This window comes from Bos javanicus, chromosome 14, assembly GCF_032452875.1.
Source record: "Bos javanicus breed banteng chromosome 14, ARS-OSU_banteng_1.0, whole genome shotgun sequence".
NCBI lineage: Eukaryota > Metazoa > Chordata > Mammalia > Artiodactyla > Bovidae > Bos > Bos javanicus.
This window is the reverse complement of record NC_083881.1, coordinates 19629630-19653809: the sequence shown is the minus strand read 5'-3', so window position 1 is coordinate 19653809 and position 24180 is coordinate 19629630. Positions and strand designations below refer to the sequence as shown.

General features: G+C 47.2%; 1 protein-coding gene across 2 annotated transcripts in view; it reads left to right on the top strand.

The window, feature by feature from the left end:
- Nucleotides 1–24180, top strand: part of PRKDC (protein kinase, DNA-activated, catalytic subunit) — a 132323-nt gene that overhangs the window by 82700 nt on the left and 25443 nt on the right. For both annotated transcript variants that reach the window (XM_061438711.1, XM_061438710.1), the window contains exons 58-69: nucleotides 980–1169; nucleotides 1976–2188; nucleotides 3742–3854; nucleotides 5287–5418; nucleotides 6455–6634; nucleotides 8225–8430; nucleotides 9691–9829; nucleotides 10613–10801; nucleotides 11570–11794; nucleotides 12526–12634; nucleotides 17121–17232; nucleotides 23769–23943. In XM_061438711.1, coding sequence (XP_061294695.1) covers nucleotides 980–1169; nucleotides 1976–2188; nucleotides 3742–3854; nucleotides 5287–5418; nucleotides 6455–6634; nucleotides 8225–8430; nucleotides 9691–9829; nucleotides 10613–10801; nucleotides 11570–11794; nucleotides 12526–12634; nucleotides 17121–17232; nucleotides 23769–23943 — 1983 coding nt within the window. The remainder of the gene's footprint in view (nucleotides 1–979; nucleotides 1170–1975; nucleotides 2189–3741; nucleotides 3855–5286; nucleotides 5419–6454; nucleotides 6635–8224; nucleotides 8431–9690; nucleotides 9830–10612; nucleotides 10802–11569; nucleotides 11795–12525; nucleotides 12635–17120; nucleotides 17233–23768; nucleotides 23944–24180) is intronic.

Here is a 24180-nt window from a genome sequence, read left to right as displayed (position 1 = left end):
CCATCATTGTGTGTGGTGTGAGTGCGTGCGCGCTCACCACACGTCTTCTTTCTCCTTTTGTCTGCTGACGGACACTTAGGTTGTCTCCATATCCTGGCTGTTGTCAGCAGTGCTGTTATGAACACTGGGGTGCCTGTGTCTTTTCCCATTAGTGTTTTTGTTCTCTTCTGATAAACACCCAGCTGTGGGGTTGCTGGATCCTCTGGTGGTTCTATTTATAATTTCCTGAGGAACCTGCACTCTGCTGTCCACATGGCAGCAGCAGGTTACACGCCCACCCAGTGCACAGGGTGCCCTTCCCCCCTCAGCTGCAGGTGCCACCTCTCTCTCCTGGTCACAGCCACACGGCAGGCGTCTGGTGATGCCTCACTGTGGTTCGATTGGCGTTTCCCTGACGACTCGTGCTGGCTTCCTGAGTTTACTTGGAATCCACACACATTCTTCCCGAGATGCCCACCTGCACCTCACCCCGCTCGCCCCCTGTCCTGCACACAGCTCACCCTTGTCCCTTTGGCCTCCATGGAGGCATTTCCCTCCCCTGCTCCCCCGCCACGCCCCGTAGGTGCTTGTTTGCACCTCCACCTGGCAGCACCGCTGATGAGCCACATGATGACTCACAGCCCTGACGCAGAGCCCCCGCCCCATCCCCCCATGTCCCCAGCATCTCCCATTCTGGATACTTGGCAGGGGCAGTGGGGTCAGAGGAGCCGAGTCATTCCCTGAGCGTGGCAGTGAGCCTCTGAATGCAGGATGTTAGGAGGAGAAAAGCAGTTTTTCTCCCCAGCACTGATTGGTTTTATTTGTTGACAGATAATTGTTCTGTTAAAAATTTTAAATTTGAGAAAGTTGTTCTTCAGCGACTTCTTGCAGAGCTACATGGAGTGTAGTACTGTTTGTGGAGAGGACTGTGGAGTTTTAAATAAAGCATTTGCATGTTCTGAGAAGGGCCGTGACCTCACCTGACCCTCCCTCCTGGCAGGAGTATACCATAGACCCTGACTGGCGCTTCCGGAGTACGGTCCTCACACCAATGTTTGTTGAGACTCAGGTGTCTCAGAGCACGCTCCAGGCCCGGACCCAGGAAGGGTCCATCTCGGCTCGCAGGGCGATGGCTGGGCAGGTCCGGGCCACCCAGCAGCAGCTCGACTTCACGCCCACACAGAGCGCAGGTACTGCCTCCGCTGTGGGTATGCAGGCCGAGGGCACCGTGAAGGCCTTGATGGCAGGAGGGAGGATGGGCTGGGTCCCTGGGTTGTAGATTCGGGGGTGGGGTGGCCTCGAGGGGCCCTGGGGACAGAGGTGGGGAGGGCTGTGCAACCAGCAAACGTGCTGGGCTCTTTAGAGTGCGTGACGCCATCCATTGGACTGTCTGTGTTTTTACCACAATTTTAAAAAGGGGGAGAAAAACATTATTTCTGACTGGAGAAAACAAGAAAGATTTCAGTACATGTAAGTTTTAGTTTGATTTTTGTCCGGAAACATCTGTCCAGTGCATCCCATTTAAAAACGCTTGTCTCAGAAGCAAAGCAGAGCTAAACCAGATTCACTTACTGTGTTCGTAGTTGATTAAACTGCTCTTTCTCAAACGGTTCAGCTGTTTCCTTTGATCATCAGAGTATCAGTTGTAGAGTAAAATCCCCAAGTCGTTTTTATGGAAATACTTCAGTGTTTTTCCCTTATGTAATTTTTTCATAGTCTGTTGTGGAAATAGGACTAACTTGGCCAATTACCGTGGGACCTTTAGAAACTGATGTTAGAAATCACAGACCTTAGTGGCATGTAGATGCTGTGTCATCCTGACGAGCATGTGGTGGTCTCCCTCGTGCCCACAAGGACAGGAGGTCCGGCTGCCGGGCCTCCTTGGGACATGGCCCACCCTGGTAACTGTGGGCTGCCCTGCTCTCGAGCAGCAGGTCCTGGCCGAGGCGCTGGCCGAGCGGCGCTGCTGTGACCCGCGCATCGTTTGTGTTTGCAGGGGGAAGAGTGCTCTCCCACTGGCTGACGGCGGGCAGCACCGACCCTCTGGGCGGCAGCCTGGCCCCCACCGCCGAGGCCTCGTCTGCGTCCCTGCTGTTTGCCCACAAGAGGCCCGAGAGGCCCCGGGGGACGCCCCTGAAGCCCGTGGGGCCTGAATTTGGGAAGAAAAGGCTGGGACTCCTTGAGGATGAGGTGGACGACGGAGCACAAGGTAAAAGTGTTGAAACGCCTGCCTCCACAAACTCATGACTGTTCCTGAGTCCGGGTAGCCTGTGTGGAGCCCAGCACCACGTGGGAGCCTGGTTTGGAGTCCAGAAAGCGGTTGCCTGAACTGGCTTGGCCCCTCACTCAGGGCTCCCAGGGGTCTAGAGGCCATGGTACTAGCAGGATGGGGAAGCTGAGTCAGAGAGAGTTTAGGTTCGGGGGCTGGGAGGGTCAGGGCAGGCCTGAGGGCAGGAATGGGGATGCAGACATTCGGCTCACCGGGGTTGGGGGTGTGCTCCGGGAGGAGCCCCGGCCAGATGCCCCCCAGACTCAAGAGAAGCCCCCAGCCCCATCCCCGGGCCCCCTTCCCCGGCCAGCCTCGTCTTCACATCCAGCTCGTCAGTGTTGCTTCCATAGCTCCAGTTGGCGTTACTGTGGCCCCCTTTCTTTGGGGTCTTGGTCACTTTCTCCCTTGCCCACCCCCTCTCTCCACACTGTCACCGACGTCCTGAACAGGTCTTGCTGCGGCTTGGCTCACGTCGGGCTTCTCTCCTTTCTCGTGCGGTCACTGTTCATGGGCATCAGTGGCCTCCGTTTCCTTTTTGGTTGCAGTAGAGTTGTGTTGATTTCTCCTGTGTGGCACAGTGATCCACCTGCATGTATGTACATATATACGTGTTCTTTCTCATTAGGAAACGGCTTCCCTTTTCTCCCGTGGGTGATTTTGCTGATAATTTCCAAACGTCAGTTTTCTCTTGTAGGAATTCCACCTTGACTGTCAGACCCGAGGGATTACCCTTCCAATTTTCCCTTCTTACCATCTCTGCTCGGCTCTGGGCACAGCGATACCTTCTGACTGTGCGTGTGCGTGACGATGTCCAGTCTCTAGTTCCCACGAGCTTCTGTGCTCTTGGAAAGTCCCTTCCATGCCCTGTTACAGGACCTATTTTTGCTCTTGTGATAAAGGGTCATTTAACAAATTTTTTTCCTAGATGGTCTGCTTTCAACATTTTCTCCCCCCTGTTGCTTTGGTTCCTATTTTTCTTACTTGAAGCTTTGCTCAAACGTCAGCTGATTTTCGGCTTTTGCTGTGTCCAGGCAGGCAGTAACTGGCGTTGGGAGTGGTGGCTGCACACTGGGTGTGCTGACTGGCCTCACCAGACGGGGAGGCCCCCGTTTTGTACTGGGTGGTCCCCCTCCAAGGCCAGGTCTCCCCGCTCCCGCCTGCACGTCCAGGCCTGGTGCTGGGGCAGCGCTGGGTTCCCCAGTGTTCCCGGCTGCGGGGGCTCTGCTCCAGCCATGTGGCCCCGCACCTCCAGCCTCAGCCTCGCATTTCCAAGCCCTCTCTTTCTCCAAGCTGTCCGAGCCCTGCCTGCTTCCTCCATGCAGCCTCAGTTCTCCAGCTTCCAAAACTGCGCTTCACAGGCTTAGGTTGTTTTGGAAATAGAGCGGCGGGGAGTAGGAGATGGAGACGAGCAGATGCCTCATTTCATGTCAGCAATTCTGGGGAGGAGGGGACGACATCAGCCGCGCATAACCAACCTGCTGTCTGTTCTTCAGCTGCAGATAATCGTGCAGAAATACTGCGATTACGCAGACGATTTCTAAAGGACCAAGAAAAGCTGAGTTTGATTTATGGCAGGAAAGGTGTTGTGGAGCAAAAGCGAGAAAAGGTTTGTACCCATTTCTGGAATTTGGTCGGAAATAGGTATTTCTGTCACAGGATGTGTGCCCAGGAGATGTCTTCCTGGCTGGCCTAGGCCAGATCGCAGAGATGGCCCATGCGATCCCCCCTCCAGGCGTCCCCTGAGCCCGCTGCTCTGCTGGGGAGTGGGGGGTGCTGTTCTCTGGACAGACAGGCTTTCTGCATGAGGTGGAGACCAGACCCCCCGCCCCCAGTGCCCTGGGGTCACGTCTCCCAGCTGCAGTCCCCGCAGCCTTGAGGCCAGAGCCCTGACGCCGTGGCTGAGGGCAAACAAACCGAGGGGCTGTGCTCCTGGAGGCTGGTGGGGAGCTGGGTGAGGAGCGTGGCCAGTCCCGAGCTGCCTACTGCAGACACACGTGTGGCATGAATGGATGGTTGAATGTTTCTCCCAATGTGGAAGTAACAGCAGAAGTTGTTCAGCCCTAGAGTCAGTGTGAGATACAGATCAGAGATGTCGACAGGCTGTTCTAGGACTAGACTGTGGGTGAGAATCCTGTTTCCACTGTGACTCAGTTTAAATCCTCAGGCACTTCACTTCCAAGTCTGCGTGTGAAATGGTCAAAAGGTTCCACTGTCTTCTGTGGAAAGATTGGACTTCCCTATATCTCTGTAACCACAGCACTGCAGGCCGAGGGCCGGCCCCACCCAGCCTAGGGTCCTTCGCTCCAGCCTCCTCATTAAGCCTGAGTCCTGCCTGGGCTTCTTGAGGGGACAGGGCGGGGGTGGGATAGAGGCACTCGGCTGATCGCTGAGGGTCTCAGGGAATGGATGGGGTGTGGCCTGGGACCTGGGGTGGCCTTGCTGGGTGTCGTCACCACTCTCAGCAGAGGCATTTGGGGGTCCCCTCTGCTCTTGCAGCTGCAGAGCAGCATGTAGCAGATGGAGAAGCTGGGCCGCCTCAGGGGTTAGCCAGGATGTACGCATGTGAGGGAGTGCCCTGTGAGGGGAACAGGGCCCGCAGGGGGAACCTGGCCCCACAGAGGGAACGGCCCCTTGCCATTGGAACTGGTACCCGCTGGGGGAATGGGGCCCGAAGGGGGAACAGCTGCAGAGAGTAGGGCCAGCTGGGGCCAGTGGGCTCTGTAGCCAAGGTTTGTCTTGAGAGTGACAAAGAAATATAATCTTCTCATTTGTGGGTTGAAAAAGTTTTAAATCAAGTTCTCTAATTTCAGAGAAACTCAGATTTCTTTGTAACAGATCTTTAAATAATCTTCCCATTGCACATCTGACACTGGTTTTGGGCTCACTGTCTGCCACCTTGATAAGTGTAGTGACTAGAGCATCTTGGATAGAATTGACCTTGATTCACTTTTGTCAGTGGTGGGTGAGGATGCTTTCATCACCCAAGCACTACTCTTTAGATGAAAGTTGTAACCTTCCTGTATTGCTGATGATCGTAGGAGATCAAGAGTGAGTTGAAAATGAAGCACGAGGCTCAGGTCGTCTTGTACAGAAGTTACCGCCGTGGAGACCTTCCTGACATCCAGATTCCACACAGCAGCCTGATCACCCCGCTGCAGGCTGTGGCCCAGGTCAGTGCGGGGCTGGCACATGCCCTGGGGCCGTTGCCTCATGTGGGAGCAGGGGTGACCTGTCCCCAACACGGGCCTCAGTGCTGAGCCTCATCCCAAGTCCTGGCTCCCGGGGACCCCGCCATGGGGTCCCATCCAGCACTTTGCTCTGGGCCCAGTGTCTCTGTGTGCTAGTCACACCGCACTCTTTTTCTCACCAGTGATGTTGGTGGGAATGAAATAGTATGTAAGTAGCTTCACCACTTAAATCATTGATTATACAAAACCCTCTTGTGGGGGTGATAGGGAAGGTCAGTGGTATCAGCATCCTCCTCCAAAATTCCCATGCACCGAGGACTGAAATACTCCTCTGCGTCGTTAGGGTGACCACGAGCTTCAGGAGTGAGTGAGGTTCTGTAGCTGAGTGCTCTGAGATAAACGGGATATTTATCCCTCAAAAGTCTGGTTAAGATTCCTTTGACTTTAATGAAGTAATTTTAAAAATCTTTATACTGTGTCATATAGTACATAATTAGGTACTGAAACTTGATGCCTCATATTTTTACTGTACTTAAGTTTGCAGTACTAATATTGATCATAAGTGATAAGTGAAAGTCGCTCAGTTGTGTCTGACTCCTTGTGACCCCATGGACTATACAGTCCATGGAATTCTCCAAGCCAGAATACTGGAGTGGGTAGCCTTTCCCTTTTCCAGGGAATCTTCCCAACCCAGGGCTTGAACCCAGGTCTCCTGCATCGCAGGCACTTTCTTTACCAGCTGAACCATTGGGAAAGCCCAATATTGATCATAATAATAGGTTACGTCTGTGTAGCCCATTACTGCTTTATAAGCTTTTTACTAATCTAACTATTTATAAAGTGATAGGAATTTGCAAAATAGCGTACAGCCCCACGTCCCTTCCCAGCTTTATTGGTGGGCACAGTCCTCCAGTGACGTTGCCCAGCGTGGCGACCGGCGGCAGCGCTTGATGTTTCAGGCCGGGCTCTGACGCATGGGCAAGTCAGTGCACCTGTCCCACTCGGGAATGTCTTACAGAGAGACCCGCTCGTCGCGAGGCAGCTCTTCGGCAGCCTGTGCTTGGGGATCCTGAGGGAGTCGGGCGAGCGCAGGACAGTGGCTGAGGGGCGGGGCGCCGCCCAGAAGCTCCTGCAGGACTTCACGCGCTTTCTGGACACCAGCTTCTCCTTCTTCCCGCCCTTCGTGTCCTGCATCCAGGTGAGGCTGTCGGCACGCCCGTGTCCCAGTGGCTCTGCTGGTTTCCCAGTTGCAGTATGGGTTTAACACAGCAGCTGGACTCTGGTGGGGCCACCTCCTCCCAGGTGGCTCAGGGCAGCTTACTTATTCTTTTTGGCTGTGCTGGGTCTTCCTTGCTGTGTGGGCCCTTCTCTAGTTGTGTTGGCAGGGGGTGCGGGGCCCACTCTTTGTTGTGGTGCACGGGCTTCTCATTGCCATGGCTTCTCTTGTTGTGTAGCTCAGGCTCTAGGACACGGGCTTCAGTAGTCCTGGGTCCCGGGCTCTAGAGCACAGACTTGGTAGTTTGGCACCTGGGCTTAGTTTCTCCACGCGATGTGGAATTTTCCAGAGCAGGGATTGAACCTGTGTCTCCTGCCTTGATAGGCAGATTCTTTACCACTAAGCCACCAGGGAAGCCCCAACTAATTTGTATTTTTTTTAAAATTTATATATGACAGAATAATCTGAGATCCAACTTAATACAAAGTTGCTCTGACTGTGTCAGCTCGTCCCTGCAGGGTTCTGGTCACACCTGCATGTCACGTGGCACCCAGCCCTGCTGTCACCTTTGGGGACATTGACGGAGTACGTGCCTACCTGTGCACCGGGTGGGGACCAGGCAAAGGGGACACAGAACTACACTCGGTGGGGGCAGGCGGGGGGCAGGCAGAGGTGGAAGGTCACGAGGGCATGGCACATGATGCAGAAGTGGGTGGGGTGCAGGGCCTGATGGGCAGATCAGCGGGCCACGCCTTGCTGGGGGGTGGGGGGTGCTGTGCACCATTGCAGACACGGGGGACACAGGTGTCAGAGAAGGTTTCCAAAGCAATGCAGTTCGACCAGAGGACTAGTGTAGATGTACTTTTGTAACCACTAAGCATACTTATTAGGGGATTAAGAAATACTTTCTTTATACTCGAAACATGGATAATTACAAAGCCCCTAATAGAAAATCATCTGGATTCATGTCAGTATTTTTGTAATTAGTTACGTCCTTGGAGTAGTTTAAAAATTTTGTTCTTTAATGCTATTTATCAGTAGCTGTGGTTTGCAAACTGGGTAATAATTCCTTGAGTTGAAGTATTTATTATGCCTACTTTGTTCTTTTCCATGCAGCATGAAACTGTTAATACAGTTTCTTTTTATGTACCCTACTTTTTATTGGTTTATAATTTACATGTAGAATTCTTTCATTGATTTTCTCCTGGCAATACCAAAGACAAGGCTTGAGAAATTATATTGCATCAGCCAGTGTTTCAGAGTAAGTTTCTCTTCACGTTGTATCCTACAGTGATTTTTTTATATCTGGATTTCTAGTTTTGCAGTTTTGTCCACTGCTGTGTAAGGAGGTTTCGATAGGTAACATATCGCCCTGAAGCTTGCCTTCGGGCCCGGAACTGGGGGAGCCGCATGGGAGGGATCCAGGTGCAGACTTGGTCTGAGACTGTGTGTGAAGTGCTCCATGTCTCTCTCCTGTGACTGCTAACGCCAGAACTTAGTGTTTTTGGTAAAACGAGGTGCTCCTGGTTGGAGACCCTCTCACTGAAGGACTGCGTATCTGTGTCTTGCCAGGAGATCAGCTGCCAACACGCTGACCTGCTGAGCCTCAACCCGGCTCTGGTCAGTGGGGCCGGCCTGGCGGGCCTGCAGCAGCCCGGGGCTATCTGCTTGCTGGAGGAGGCGCTGTTGCGACTGGCACCCCAGGAGCCGCCTGCCAAGCGTGCGCGGGGGAGGCCTGGCCTGCCCCCCGACGTCAGCAGGTGGATGGAACTTGCCAAGTAAGCTCTGGGCCCCGACCCTGCTGTGGCCAAAGCGATGCATCTAACACAGTTACTTTATTTGGGCAACACACAATCCTGTTTGAGTCTTCTCTTACCTGAGGTTTATCATGAGAAACCCAGTGCCTAATTCTCAGGCACTGGATTCTGAGGGCACTGGATTAGGGTGAGACTGGATTTGCACTTTTCCTGAAGCACTGGTTTTAAGATATTCCAGGTTCTGGGAAAAGCATAAAAGAGTGTCACTGTTGTGTAGTCACTCCTGTCCCTGTACCAGCGAGAAGTGAGCAGTAGGAGCTGTGTCGCTGCCGAGGAGCCTCACAGTCCGGGTGTGACCCATCCCCTGGGGGACGACGTGCTGGGGCTGCTGCTCTGCCCACAGGCTGTTCCCACCCCGTCGTGTCCTCTGTGGGCATGGATGGTCGTGACACCTTGTGTGGAGACACTGAAGACAGGAAGAAGTCTCCAGGGAGGAGGGAATGGACTTGTAGACACCTGAGCCTGTCTTCAAGCGGGAGGCTTGGCTGATGGGCCCACAAATTTGTGTTGACATCAAAGTTGAAACTCTCAGTAACATTGAGACAGCCGTTGAATGTGGAGTACATGGCATCTGTAGGACCAGAACTAGTTTACCTACTTCTGGGTTTTGGACCACATTCCAGATTCCAGAAAGGTCCCCACAGATAAGTGTTTCAGTGATGGCGTGACATAGAACAGTCTCATTTAATGAGTCAACTTGTGCATTGTAAAGCTAGGATATTTTCAGCTTTTACATTGAGTGCACTTTAGAATGGGCTTCCCAAGGGGATGCTCTTGGCAAAGTGCCACTAGTGGTTAGTGGCAAAGAAGCCGCCTACCAATGCAGGAGACATGAGAGAAGACATAGATTCCTGGGCCAGGAAGGTCCCCTGGAGGGGAGGGCGTGGCAGCCCACTCCAGTATTCGTGCCTGGAGAATCCCATGGACAGAGAAGCCTGGCAGGCTACAGTCCACGGGGTCACAAGAAGTCAGACCAGCTGAGGTGACTGAGCACACATGCATGCACTTTGGAATAATTTCTGCCTTCTCTATGGCTCAAGTAATAAAACTTAATGGTAACTTCAAAATTCTTAAGATTTTATGTTTTAACAAAACAATATGACATCTTTTTTAGTTATTATAATTGTGGCATCTTGATTTAATGTCATTTCAAGAAAGACTTGAAAAATATTAGGGCATTCACTGATTTGTCCTCTTTTTTTTTTTTGATCTGTTTCATAGACTGTACAGGTCGATCGGGGAGTATGACATCCTCCGTGGTATTTTCAGCAGTGAGATTGGAACAAAGCAGATCACTCAGGACGCGCTGTTAGCAGAAGCAAGAAGTGACTATTCTGAAGCTGCCAGGCTATATAACGAGGTAGAGCTGATCTCCAGCGAGTGTGTCAGTTGCTTTACCACTTCTGTTCTCTGGATGGAAACACTGTCAGCTTTAGAATTTAGACCTTCAGATATTCAGCTGTATTCCTTAACTTTTGCACAAAGATTACTACCAGAAAATGGTTTCATAATAACTGAACGTGAACTAGTTACTGTTCTGATTCTTACTCTTTTTAAGAAAATACTGAATCAAAGAGAAAGTATTTTTTACCAAGTTAGTATGAAATTGTAAGATGTCATTTCAGTATCTGGTATTGTAATATAGTTTCTGTTTGAGTCGATTGTTTCCACTCTGGAAGTAAAACTTATAAAAAGGTGGGTGAGGGCTGGTTTGGGGAAGTCCAGTTTTGCACGTCTTGTGTTGGAGTTGCCCGTGGCTGAGTGTGGGTGTGTGGCAGGTACACACTGCAGTTGAGGGCCTTTGGCCTGTGCGAGACGTCTACATGGTGAAACCCTCTGCAGTCTTCTATAAATGTCCTGTTTCCTAATTTTCATTCTAAGAACTTTCCAAGTAGTGAAGAATCTACAGTATTTACATCAAATTAGGGGCCGTTTTCAGTTTTCAGCTTATTAATTGACTTTATAGTTAAGTTCCCCAAAGAAGTGGTTCTGTCCTAGCTGGGATTTTTAATATTCATTTGACTGTTAGGTTCCCTCAAGTTAACTCTCTTTTCCCTTTTTTCTCTACTTGTCATAAATCTGACAGTGATTATTCTTAGTGTGAATGTTACCTGTATCCAGTTTGGTAAAATAATCTTCACAGGCCCTCAACACACAAGAGTGGGCAGATGGAGAGCCCACGGAAGCTGAGAAGGACTTCTGGGAACTCGCATCCCTTGACTGCTACAACCAGCTGGCCGAGTGGAAGTCGCTGGAGTACTGCTCCACGGCTAGCGCTGATGGCGAGGGCACCCTGGACCTGAGCAAGATGTGGAGCGAGCCCTTCTATCAGGTGCGGGGCCATCTGTGAGGTCATCCAAGTAGATGTCCTCGATGGTCAAGTGCTCTCTCATTAATGAAGGTGTTTAAAACTTTTCAGAAACAGGAAAGTGGTTGTAAAGCATTAGAGTGTTTATATAACTTGACTCCCCCAAACTCCATAATATTGTTAAACCACTGTGCTTCCCTCATAGCTCAGTTGGTAAAGAATCTGCCTGCAATGCAGGAGACCTGGGTTGGATCCCTGGGCTGGGAAGATTCCCTGGAGAAGGGAAAGGCTACCTACTCCAGTATTCTAGCCTGGAGAATTCCATGGACTGTATAGTCCATGGGGTCGTAAAGAGTCGGACATGACTGAGCGATTTTAACTCACTCACTGTGCTCTTAGCTAATGCTTTCAAAACAACCAGATGCCTTTACAGAGGAATGTTAGCCTCCCTGGTGTGACCATAGGGAGAGTGCTTCCTGTTGTGTCTGCACCGCACAGAGGCCTCACTGGGCCGGCCTGGCACCCATCTGCACCGCTGCCCTCACCCGGCCTTCAGGTCCTCACTTGGTACTGCACATCCGGTTCTCTTTCAGCTACAAGTAGTTCCCGTTTTCCATAGAACATGTTCCTGTATGTTTTGTGGTTATAAAATAAGCAATTGTAGATGAACTTGCTTTAAAGATCGTGGCCTTAGGTTTGAAACATTAAGCGCCATCATTTGAACCTGTGAAGTGACACCACAGATGCGTGGCGATGCCATCTCGGCATGTCACATCCATTCTTGCTCTGCAGGAGACCTGCCTGCCATACATGGTGCGCAGCAAGCTGAAGCTGCTCCTGCGCGGGGAGGGCGACCAGGCACTGCTGACCTTTGTGGACGAGGCACTGACCTCCGAGCTGCGGAAGGCCCTGCTCGAGCTCCGCTACAGCCAGGAGCTGAGTCTCCTCTACCTCCTGCAGGATGACATTGACAGGGCCAAGTATTACATCCAGAACTGCATCCAGATGTTCATGCAGGTAACCTGGGCGCGCCCGCCGGCGGTGCGCTATTCCTGTGAGCTTGGGTCGACGTGGGCAGCTCGCTGGCCACTTCCCTCTGATTCCCTGCACACCAGCCAACGGCCTGGGGCCTTTTAGTGGCTGTTTCTGATTTAGAAAGTTCCTTTTGTTTTCCCTTGGGGTTTTCTTTCTCTCCCTGGACGAGTACCTGGGAGCAGGCCCCACCCCCAGGCATCTGGGTGGGAGGTGGTCGTGCAGGAGGGTCGTGCGGCCCCACCAGCTAGGGTCTGTCCTGCCTCTGAGGTTGGCCGTTACGTTGTTAAAGATGCATCTTGTGTAGAGTCCCTGAATGTTTGTTGTTGCCGAACATAGACATTCACTGTCTTTATTCTAGTTTTTAAACATGTTTGAGGTTGAGTAGCAGTCCACTCGAGGAAGTTTATGGAAGGAGACAGGTTGGCTTCTATAGTTGGCAGTTCTATATTATAGGATATTGTGACTTTTAAGAATTGGTGGGGAATGGAGGCAGCAGCCCCTGATTGTATTGCTCTTATTGATTTTGTTGAACAAAAATGTAATTGAAAACCAAAATTTAAAAATAAATTAGACCATTTAATTGCTCCTGTGACCACTCAGAGACATCCCGTGTAACTGATCTGTTTATAGGGTGGTTGCTGTTTCATGTTTAGACTGTGTTAAAATCTGAAGCAGTACAGTGACCTGTAACCAATGCTAAATAACTTTTCCAGAACTATTCCAGTATTGATGTCCTCTTACACAGAAGTAGACTCACCAAATTGCAGTCTGTACAGACGTTCATAGAAATTCAGGAGTTCATCAGCTTTATTAGCAAACAAGGTAATTTTTTATTTATATGTATCTTTTGTCCTTTCATAATTAGGAAGAGTTTTGGCATCTGAGTTTGTTTGTTTGGTGATAGTACATGTTTCTTAATGTATGGGTTAGAAACTGTCTTGAGTTTACTCCATGAATGTGTGTTTTGAGATTGTTGAAATAAGTGTTTAAAATAGTCCAGTGCTCTTCCGGGCATTTAAGAAGCTTCCAGGGAGCAGACGCTATGGTCCCCACAGAGCAGAGCAGTCCAGGAGCCCCATTAAAAATTGGGGTGATAGAATCTGCAGGTAGGGCTTGAGTTGGGTATGGTCGGAAGAGAGGGGTTCTCAGAAGGCCAGCCTGAGCCTGGGGTACTGGTGTGACTGTCCCAGGTACCAGGTGGTGAGGTGAGGCCCGGGTGGCTGTGCCCAGACCGAAGGCCTTTCTACTGCTGCTGAGTGGGCTTAATCCTGGTGCCGATGGAAGGTCCCCCAGAGTCAGAAGTAATGTCTTGTTAATTTCATTTCTATTTCTAAAAATAACTATGAAAGACTTCTTAGAGTACCAATAAAAGTTGGTATTCAGAACTATCTACCTGACTGTTCTCTGTTTTAAATTTGGAGAATGGTTTTTCAAGTATGTATTACCAGTGGCGTATCATTCTAGGAGCTGTGTTAGTTTCTTTTCTCTGTATTTTACCCAGTTTTATAACAGCCTATGAGATGTAGGCTCAAAAACTAATATATATCATGGCATCTGATGACCAATGCTGAAGCTGGAATACTTTGGCCAGGCGATACGAAGAACTTACTCATTAGAAAAGACCCTGATGCTGGGAAAGACTGAAGGCAGGAGAAGAAGGGGACAACAGAGGATGAGATGGTTGGATGGCATTACTGACTTGATGTGCATGAGTCTGAGCAAACTCTGGGAGTTGGTGATGGACAGGGAAGCCTTGTGTGCTGCAGTCCATAGGGTTGCAAAGAGTGGGACATGACTGAGTAACTAAACTGAACTAAACTGATCAGGTTTTGTATTTATTATGTCAGCAAATCTGGAAGACCCAGATGGGGTAGTACTAAAGAATGCTCTAACCATCAGACAATTGTACTCATCTTCCATGCTAGTAAGATCATGCTTATAATCTTGCATGCTAGGCTTCAGCATTATTCAAACCAAGAACTTCCAGGTATCTAAGCTGGGTTTAGAGAAGGAAGAAGAACTAGAGATCAGATTGCCAACATTCACTGGATTATAGAGAAAAATATCTATCTCTGTCTCATTGACAATGCTCAAGTCTCTGACTGTGTGGATCATACAAACTGTCGAAAGCTCTTAGATGGGAACACCAGACCATGTTACCTGTCTCCTGAGAAACCTGTATGCGTGTCAAGAAGAAACAGAACCTTGCATGGGACAACTGATTCATTCAAGACCGAGAAAGCAGTGTGACAGGGCTGTCTGCTGTCACCCTGCTTGTTTAACCTATACACTGAGCACATCATGCGAAATGCCAGCCTGGATGAGTTACCAGCTGGAATCAAGATAGGTGGGAGAAACAACAACCACCTCAGATATGCAGATGATACCACTCTAACGGCAGAAAGCGAAGCGGGAACTAAAGAACCTCTTGATGAGGGTGAAGGAGGAAGGTGAAAGAGCTGGCTTAAAACTGTCAAGAAAACTAAAATCATGGCATCTGGCCCCATTACTGCATGGCACATAGAAGGGGAAGAGTTGGAAGTAGTGACAGATTTCCTTTTCTTGGGCTCCAAAATCACTGTGGACAGTGACTGCAGCCATGAAATCAGAAGATGCTTGCTTCTTGGCAGGAAAGCAATGACAAACATAGATGGTGTGTTGAAAAGCAGAGACAAAAGTCCACTATGGTTTTCCCAGTGGTCATGTACGGTTGTGAGAGCTGGACTGTTAAAGAAGGCAGAATGTCAGAGAATTCATGCCTTTGAACTGTGGTGCTAGAGAAGACTTCTGAGAGTCCCTTGGACAGCAAGGAGATCAAACCAGTCAATTTTAAGGGAGATCAACTCCGAACTGGAAGAACTGATGCTCAAACTGAAGCCCCAGTATTTTGGTCATCGGATGTGCACAGACGATTCATTGGACAAGTCCCTGATGCTGGGAAAGATTGAGGGTAGCAGGAGAAGAGGGTGTCAGAGGATGAAATGGCTGGACAGCATCACTGAAGCGATGAACATGAACCTGGGTAGACTCCGAGAGATACTGAGGGACTGAACAACAACAAATGAGACGTAGATTCTTTTTCCTCATTTATAGGGCATCAGAGATTGAGTAACTTACCTGAACAAGGTAAGCATGCTTTCTCACCATAGAAAGAAAACAAAAGCTTAAAACGTTGCTATTATTGTTCAGTTGCTCAGTTGTGTCTGACTCTTTGTGACCCCACGGCCTGCAGCACACCAAGAGTACGTGTCCTTCACCACCTCCTGGAGCTTGCGCAAACTCATGACCATTGAGTCGGTGATGCCATCCAACCATCTCATCCTCTGTCGTCCCCTTCTCCTCCTGCCTTCAATCTTTCCTAGCATCAGGGTCTCTTCTTATAAGGTAGCTCTTCCTATCAGGTGGCCAAAGTATTGAAGCCTCAGCATCAGTCCTTTCAATGAATATTCAGGACTGATTTCCTTTAGGATGGACTGGTTGGATCTCCTTGCAGTCCAAGGGCCTCTCAAGACTCTTCTCCAACACCACAGTTCAAAAGCATCAATTCTTCAGCACTCAGTCTTCTTTATGGCCCAACTCTCACATCCATATATAACTACTGGAAAAACCATAGCTTTGACTAGAAGGACCTTTGTTAGTAATGTCTCTGCTTTTTAATATGCTGTCTAGGTTTGTCATAGCTTTTCTTCCAAGGAGCAAGCATCTTTTAATTTCATGGCTGCAGTCACCATCTGCAGTGATTTTGGAGCCTGAGAAAATAAGGTCTGTCACTATTTCCACTGTTTCCCCATCTATTTGCAATGAAATGATGGGACCAGATGCCATGATCTTTATTTTTTGAATGTTGAATTTTCAAACCTTGATGGCATCATCCTTTAGGGATTTGAATGGTTCTGCTGGAATTTCATTAACAGCAGCTTTATTAAGAGCAGTGCTTCTTAAGGCCAGCTTGACTTTGCAGTCCAGAATGTCTGGCTCTGGATGACTAACCACACCATCACAGTAATCTGGTTCATTAAGATCTTTTTTATACAGTTCTTCCATGTATTCATTCCATCTCTTCTTGATCTCTTCAGCATCTACTAGGTCTCTACCATTTTTATCCTTTATTGTGCCCATTTTTGGGCGGAGTATTCCCTTGATGTTTCCAGTGTTCTTGAAGAGACCACTAGTCTTCCCCCTTTTGTTGTTTCTTCGATTATTAAGCACTGTTCATTGAAGACAGCCTTCTTGACTGTTGCAGCTGTATTTTGGAACTCTGCATTTAATTGGATGTACTTTTCCGTCTCTCCCTTGCTTTTCGCTTCTCTTCGTTCTTCTGCTATTTGTAAAGCCTCCTCAGATAACCACTTTGCCTTCTTGCTTTTCTTTTTCTTTACAGTGGTTTTGTTTGTCACCTCCTGTACTGTGCTTAGTTCTTTAGGCATACTGTTAACTCGATCTAGTCCCTTGAATCTGTTCATTACCTCTGTCGTGAATTCATATGGGATTTAAGTCATACCTGGTTGTCCTATTGTTTTTCCAGTTTTTTTTTTTTTTTTTTTTTTAGTTTAAGCCTGAATTTTGCTATGAGAAGTTGATGATCTGAGCTACAGTCAGCTGCTGGTCTTGTTTTTGCTGACAGTATACAGCTTCTCCATCTTTGGCTACAAAGAATGTAATCACTTTGATTTCAGTATTGACCATTTGGTGATGTCCACGTGTAAAGTCATCTCTTATATTGTTGAAAAAGGTTATTTGCTATGACTAGTGCATTCTCTTTAAATATTAGTGTTGTGGAATTTAGAAGCCCTTGAGCCAGGTTGTTTGGGGACTTTTGTCATGGTGACCTCACGTGCACACCAGATCTGGGTTGGTGGCCAATCCTCCAGCAACGGACGAGTCTCCCCCTCCTCTGGGCACTCCCACAAGTGGCACGAGCAGGTTCGGTTGTCCCGCGACGATTCATATTAGATTTTGTAAACAAGAAAATTGGTTGCAACCCCATGAATAGCTTGTCAGTTTTCAGTGCTTTTTAGATTTTCGGATTGTGAGTGAGTGGAGCATTGTGATTGTGGACCTGTGATGAGTGTAAAAACTGTGCATGTTTATGTCCTCCTCTTTCCTTGATGGCCTGAAGACATTAAGTTTTCATGCCAGAATATATTAAACATGGTAACTTTGTGCTCCTGTTGTGAACAATAGGGCCAAGTGTTGTAATTTGGACCAGGAATCTGAACTAAGTTTCTGTTTACTGATGGCAGCTCACTTTGTAAGGTGGTCTGATCATTGGGCTGTTGGCCACACTCATACCATAATGTCATTTTAGGTAATTTATCATCTCACGTTCCCCTGAAGAGACTTGTGAAAACCTGGACAAATCGATACCCTGATGCTAAAATGGACCCGATGAACGTCTGGAATGACATCATCACGAATCGGTGAGATGTGATCCCCCAAGTTGATGTAATCTCTTTTCTGAAGTTTCCGGAATTGTTTTTCTCCCAAACTGTGGTTGAGCAGTGTGGAGTCTGAGCCTTGCGTGCGCCCGTTTCCACTGAGGTTGTCCATCAGCAGTCTCCCTGCCTGTGTGCGATCATGTCCCCTGTCCGTCCTGTGCTGGGTGGTGAGCTGTGGATGTGCTCGGAGGTGAGAGAAGGCGGGGCGGCCCCTCTGCTCCTGTCTCAGGGCTGCATGACGGGGAGCGACACCCCAACTTCTCAGCCCTGTTATGCACCATATGCCTCACTTCACCAGGTCTGAGGCTCTCTGCCTCCCTTGTAACAGCCCTGGGTGGTCCACAGGCAGATTCTTGCCACACGTATCCGTGGGAGGAGCAGGGCCAGAGAGGCTGTGAGCTGTTTTGTGCAGAAACACAGTCAGCGGGGCCGAAGGACTGTGACCCCACAGTTCCTCTTCCTGCCATTGGGCCCTGTTTCCTCTGGTACTACAGCTTTTCAAAGATTCTCTTGTAATACTTTTTGTTTTTCAAACTTTTTTACTTTTTATTTTGCGACAATTCTGTAAAAAAAAAAATAACAAGAAAAGTGGCACTCTCCTGTGTGCCTTTTTCTCAGATTCATGGATTTTTTAAACATTTTAAATAGATGGCTATATTAGCCTTTTTTTCTTTCTCTCTACATATATGTACTTATTTTTGGAACCATTTGAGGATAAGCTACACACATCTGTTTCTTTACCTCTTTGTTTATCAGTGTACCTTTTCTAAGAAAAAGAGTATTTTCTTAGAATCACAGTACAATAGTAACTTCTCTGTTTTCACTTTAATGTACAGCCTCAATTTCAGTTTTGTCATTTCTCCATTAATGTCCTGTAAAGCATTCTGGCCTTTAAGACAGGACGCAGAAGCATCGTATATGCATTTATTTAGCTGATATGTCTTCTTGATCTCCTTGAATCTGGGACAGTTCTTCAACTATCTTTCAGGACACTGATGCTCTAGAGGTGTTTTCTGTAGTTTGGGTTTAGCTGTATGTTGTCACGACTGTCCAGGTGAGATGCCCATGGTGGGAATGCCGCTGAAGCAGTGTGTGCATCCTGCGGCATCCCTCCTAGAAACACAGTGTCCCCTGCCCTTCCTTTCCTGGGGGCAGTGGTGTTGGCTGTCTGGTTAAAGCAGTGTCCGGCCTTCCTGGGTGTCAGGCCTGTTTTCTCCTCTGCACCTAACGGATGACAGAGGAGGTGCTCTGCGACACGCTGGTCCTGCTCGATGAGGCCACCGCCTCCACACTGTGTCTGGATGACCTTGGACAAAGCAGCCTTGGCAGTGCTGTCCAGTGACCATCGTCTCCCCCTGCCAAAGTGCCCGTGTTTGTCTGCATCTTGTAGGAAGCTCTCCTTCTCCCCCATCTGTTTATCTACTCATTTACTTAAATTTTAATTATTAGTATATAATCATGGAATCAAATTTTATTTATGGAATATAATCCACTCCTGTTCTTATTTATTTCATGTTCAGAATGTCTCAGGTTTGGTTAGTGGGAGACCTTTCGATCTGGTATTCCAGGCTCATCTTGCAAAATTATCCTCCTGTATTTTCTTCTAGAAATGTTATGGTTTCATTTTTTATGTCTAGGCCTGTGATCCAGTGAAAGATGATCCTGTAGATGGTGTGAGGCAGGGGTACAGGTGCACTTTTTCCATGTGGATATCTGGTTGTGTAGTCCCATTTGTTCAAAAGTCTTAACTTTTTTTTCATTGGATTGCCTTGGCACCTTTTGTGAAAATCAGTGGCCATTATATTTGTGGGTCTTTTTTTGAATTCTCTGTCCTGTTTCTCGATTTTTATGCTTATCTTTTTACAATATCAAACTGTATTCATTACTGATGCTTTATGCTGCTGCTGCTGCTGCTGCTAAGTCGCTTCAGTCGTGTCCAGCTCTGTGTGACCCCATAGATAGCAGCCAACCAGGCTCTCCCGTCCCTGGGATTCTCCAGGCAAGAACACTGGAGTGGGTTGCCATTTCCTTCTCCAATGCATGAAAGTGAAAAGTGAAAGTGAAGTCACTGTCACGTCCAACTCTTAGCGACCCCATGGACTGCAGCCTACCAGGCTCCTCCGTCCATGGGATTTTCCAGGCAAGAGTACTGGAGGGGGTGCCATCGCCTTCTCTGGATGCTTTATAGTAAGTCTTGAATCAGATAGGGTGAGTCCTCCAACTTTGTTTCCCTTAATGAAAATTGCTTTGTTTCTGTTAGGATACTTATATTTATATATACTCTTGAATCAGACAGGGTGAGTCCTCCAACTTTGTTTTCCTTAATGAAAATTGCTTTGTTTCTGTTAGGATACTTATATTTATATATACATTTTAGAATCTGTTTATCAATTTCTACCAAAAATAGATAAACAGAGTCTGGTTGGACTTTTGTTGACTATAGATCAGCTTGGGGAATTGCTGTCTTAACAGCATAGAGTTCTCTAGTTCAGGAATGTGGTATGTCTCTCGGTTTACTTAGGTCTTCTTTAATTTCAAAGATTTGTATTTTTTCAGTATGGAAATCTTAGATGTCTTTGTTAGATTTGTTTCTAAGTATGTGTTGTTTTTTCAGCACTGTTGTAAATGGATTTTTTTTTCATTGTATTGGTATTTTCCAATTATTTGCTGCCCATCTACTGATTTTCTGAAAGTTTTTCTTTTTATAATGAAGAAGTATTGAATTTTGTCATATGCCTTTTCTTTGCATCGTTTAATTGATCGTGTTTTTCTCTTTTTTTCATGTATGTGTCTGTTAGGTCAGTATTGTCTATAGTATTGTTCAAATCTGCTATTTCTTTATTGATTTTCTGTCTGGATGATCTATCCATTGTTGGTGGTGGAGTATTAAAGTCCCAACAATAGTTGGATTGCTGTTTATTTCTCCTTTTAGTTCTATTACTGTTTGCTTTGTAGGTGTTTCGATGTTGGGTGCATAAATATTTGTAATCGTTATATTTTCTTGACAGATTGGTAGTTGGCCCCTTTATCCTCGTGTAATGACCTTCCTTGTATCTTTTTACTGTTGTTAGCTTAGTTTGCTCTGATAGAGTAGAGCTATGCCTGCTCTTTGGGGTTACCATTTACTTGAAATATCTTTCTCTCCCTTTACTCTGTCAGTGTGTCTCAGAGCAAAGGTGAGTCTGTAGTAGACATCATATCGTTGGAGACATATTTTTTGTCTTCTGACTGTGTCATGTGGCTTGTGGGATCCTAGTTCCCTGTCCAGAGATGGACCTTGGGCCAGGACAATGCAGGTGCCAGATCCTAACCACTAGACCTGGAGAGTTCTCCCTGGATCTTGTTTTTATCCATTCAGACATTCTGTGTCTTTTGCTTGAAGACTCTAACCTGTTTACATTTGAAACAGTTATTGATGGGTAAGGACTTACTGTTCCCATTTTGTTACTTGCCCTCCGACAGTTTTGTGGGTTCATTACCCCTTTTTGCTTTCCCTGTTCTTTCTTGTGTGGTTTGATGACTTTTTGTCTACTGAGTTTTGACTTCTTTATCACATCTTTTGTGTGGCTACTACAGGCTTTCCTTTGTGTCTAGCATATGGCTTACATAAACTATCTTGTAAAAGGATTCTCTGTGCTGCCTGGATTCCCTGATCAGGCTTCCTGGGTTGTTGGAACAGGGTCCTGTGCTCAGCAATAAGGTAGGGTACTGTTGAGGGGAGGGGACAACTTATCATTTGGGGACCCATATCAGGTGGGACTGCACACCAATTCCCTGGCCAGACAGGGCCACCAGTTCCCTCTGAAGACAGGACGGGAGAGACACTGGCCAAGCTGTCTGCTGCAGCAGTGCTGTGTGCTGGGCTGCTCCACAGCCCACATGTTCTTGTGCGGCTCCCTGGGTAGCTGAGCTGAAGGCTCTTGCACAGGTCAGTTCCCGGCCCATGTGGGGACACCCCGTAGGCCCCTCAGCTGGCAGGACTCTTGTTTGGGAACCAGATGCAGCAGAACCATGCGCCAAGCTACATGGCTCTGTGGCCAAACCACTGACCTGGCTCTGTCCATGCCACTGTCCTGGCTCTGTCCACAGGCAGGGCCTCCTGCTGGGCTGTCCCATGCTGCTGTGAGCAGGGTCGCAGGGTGGGCTCTGCAGGCGCCCGAGCTCCAGTTAGGCTTCCCAGTAGGGTGGCTGGGGCTGTGAATTACCTTCTCTGCCCCTGCAGAGGACAGAACACACTCCAGGACTAGCGACACTCATTATTTGGGTCCTGAATCAGGCAAACCTGCACCCTGCCCAGCTCCCTGGTCAGACTGGGCCAGCATCTTGGCTCAGGTACATAAAGCCACTGGTTAGGATTTCTGTTCAGGCACCACTGGGAGCAGGGCCCTGCCTCCCTGGATCCATTGGTGGTTGCTGTAATCCCGCCAGCTTTTCTGTCATGGTCTGAGCCCTGAGACCCCTAGGAGGTGAGAACCACAGCCCTGAGAGCGGGCATCCCCTCAGTCTCTGGGGTACAGGCTTATTTACAACTCACCGTTGTGTTGGGGGATTTTCCCAGGAGTGTCTTGTCCGTGAATGTTGTTTGGTTTTCCTGTGAGGGGACCAAGGTCAAGAATGACCTGTGTCACCATCTGGATAATGTAGCTCATCTTTGCTGTGTTTTTGGTGTAATATGTTGCTTTTGATTCTGAAGTAGATGGTGCATTTGAAGGTAAACCTGTGTGGTTATGGTGATCTCTTTTCCATATTCTTGGTTTGCTAACATTTTGTTAAGAATTTTTTCTGTCTGTATTCAAGTGGGAACTGGTCTGTAATGTCTCCCTTTTTTGTAATGTCTTTGTTAGGTTTTGATGTTAGGGTTATGCTGGCCTCATAAAATGAGTTAGGACAAGCACCCTTCTCTCTTTTTTGAAAACAGTTTGTGTGAGATACTTCTTATTTCCTAAATATTTGATATAGTTCATCAGTGAAACTGTATATACCTGGAGGTTTCCTATGGGGCAGCTTTTTGATAGTATATGTCATTACTTAAGTAATATAGAGCTGGGACCTCTCTGGTGGCCCAGCAGCAAGGGCTCCATGCTCCCAGGGCAGGGGGCCAGGTTCATTCCCTGATGGGGGAAGTAGGTACCACCTGGTGCAACTAAGACCCAGCATGGCGAAATAAATAAATACTGGGGAAAAAACACCTTTCTGAAGACAGATATATAGGAGTATTTAAATTTAAATTTTCTATTTCTTTCCATATAAATTTTATTAAATTGTATTTTTCCATTTCATGTCAAATTGTTGGCATAAAGTTACTCATATTATACTCTAATGTTATTATTTGTGGTATCTGTAGTGGGAGATCCTTATTCAGTCCTGATATTGATGATTTGTGTTTCTTTTTTTTCCTCATCAGTTTCTCAATTTTAGGTGTCTGTCAATTCTGCTGATTTTCTCAAAGGATCTGCTTTGCTGATTTTATCATCAATCTGTTTTCTGTTTCGTTTATTTCTGGTTTCATCTTTAGTATTTTCTTTCTGTGTACTTTAGACTTAGCTTTTCCTTTTTCAGTTTCTTAAGGTGTAAACTTTGATCATTGATTTTATGCTTTTTTCTTCAGTACATTTAAAGTTATAATGTTCCTCTAAGCACTGCTTCAGCTGCACACTGCAGATTTTAGTATGTTGGTTTTATATTTTTATATTTTATATTATCTTATAGTTCAAAATATTTTCTCATTCTTCTGTGATTTCTTTTTTGATCCATAAAATAGTTATAAGTGAGTGTCTGTGTCTTACTGAATTAATTCCTCGTGGTTATAAACATACTGTATGGTTTCGGTCTCTTTAAATTTATTGAGTCTTGATCCATGGCCAAGCATATGGTCTATTTTAGTAAATATACCATGTGTACTTGAAAACCCAGTGTACTCTGCAGTTCTTGGACATAATGTGTATAATTTTCAATTAGATCAAGGTGGTCAATTGTGTTTTTCAGATCTTCCATGTCTTTAGTGATTTTTTGGTGTGCCAGCGTTACTGAAAATTAAAACACTGAAATACAATCACAGGAACCAAATCAGATATGTATAAAATTGGCCATATGTGTAACACAGCCACTGAGAACAGTGGTTATAACCTGCCTACCACTTGACACTGTCTGACTTTGGGAGGAGGACCTTAGATCTGGAGACAGAAGAGAAAAATGGTTTTGACCCAACACCAATGTGCTGTCCCTTCATTAAGAAGGCAGGTTATGAGTGTAAATACTGTACTTTGTGGAGGTGGAGGCAATAGATGATATCTGAAAAGTTAAAATATCCTCGGTGATCTTCAGAGGATCCTCAGAGTTGGTTAATAAAAATGGAGATTAAGTCCAGTTCCGAGAGTGTAACATTAACCGTCTAAAAAATGAGCAAAATTTCAGTAAGTGTAGAATTTCTGTCTAAAGGCTATCCAGTAGCTTCCTGTATGTCAGAGATTCCTTTCACAAGTCCGGCATTAACTCTTACTTTTCTTTGTTTCATGTAGATGTTTCTTTCTCAGCAAAATAGAGGAGAAGCTCTGTCTCCTTCCAGACAGCGAAGGTGCGAGTGAGGACGGGGCCGAGATGGACGCACAGGCTCAGGAAGAAGACGCACGGGCCCTGATCATGAGCTGCAGCTTCTCCATGAGGATGCAGATGGCCGAGAGCGCGAGGAAGCAGGTGGGCACCAGGGCCACAGACTCGAGCTGGCGGTCTCTAAGCCCAGCTCCTCTTAAAAAGCTGATGCTTAGAGGTGATGGAGTTGTTCGTATTTCTTAAGAAAGTAAGCTTGAAGAAAAATTAAAGTTTTCCAGAAAGCCTCTAAAGTTTATTATTCACTTGTCAGTCATTTCAAAATGATTATTTTCTGTAACTTACAAAGAAAATAGGCCTAACATCAGGTTTTCTCTTCTTTAA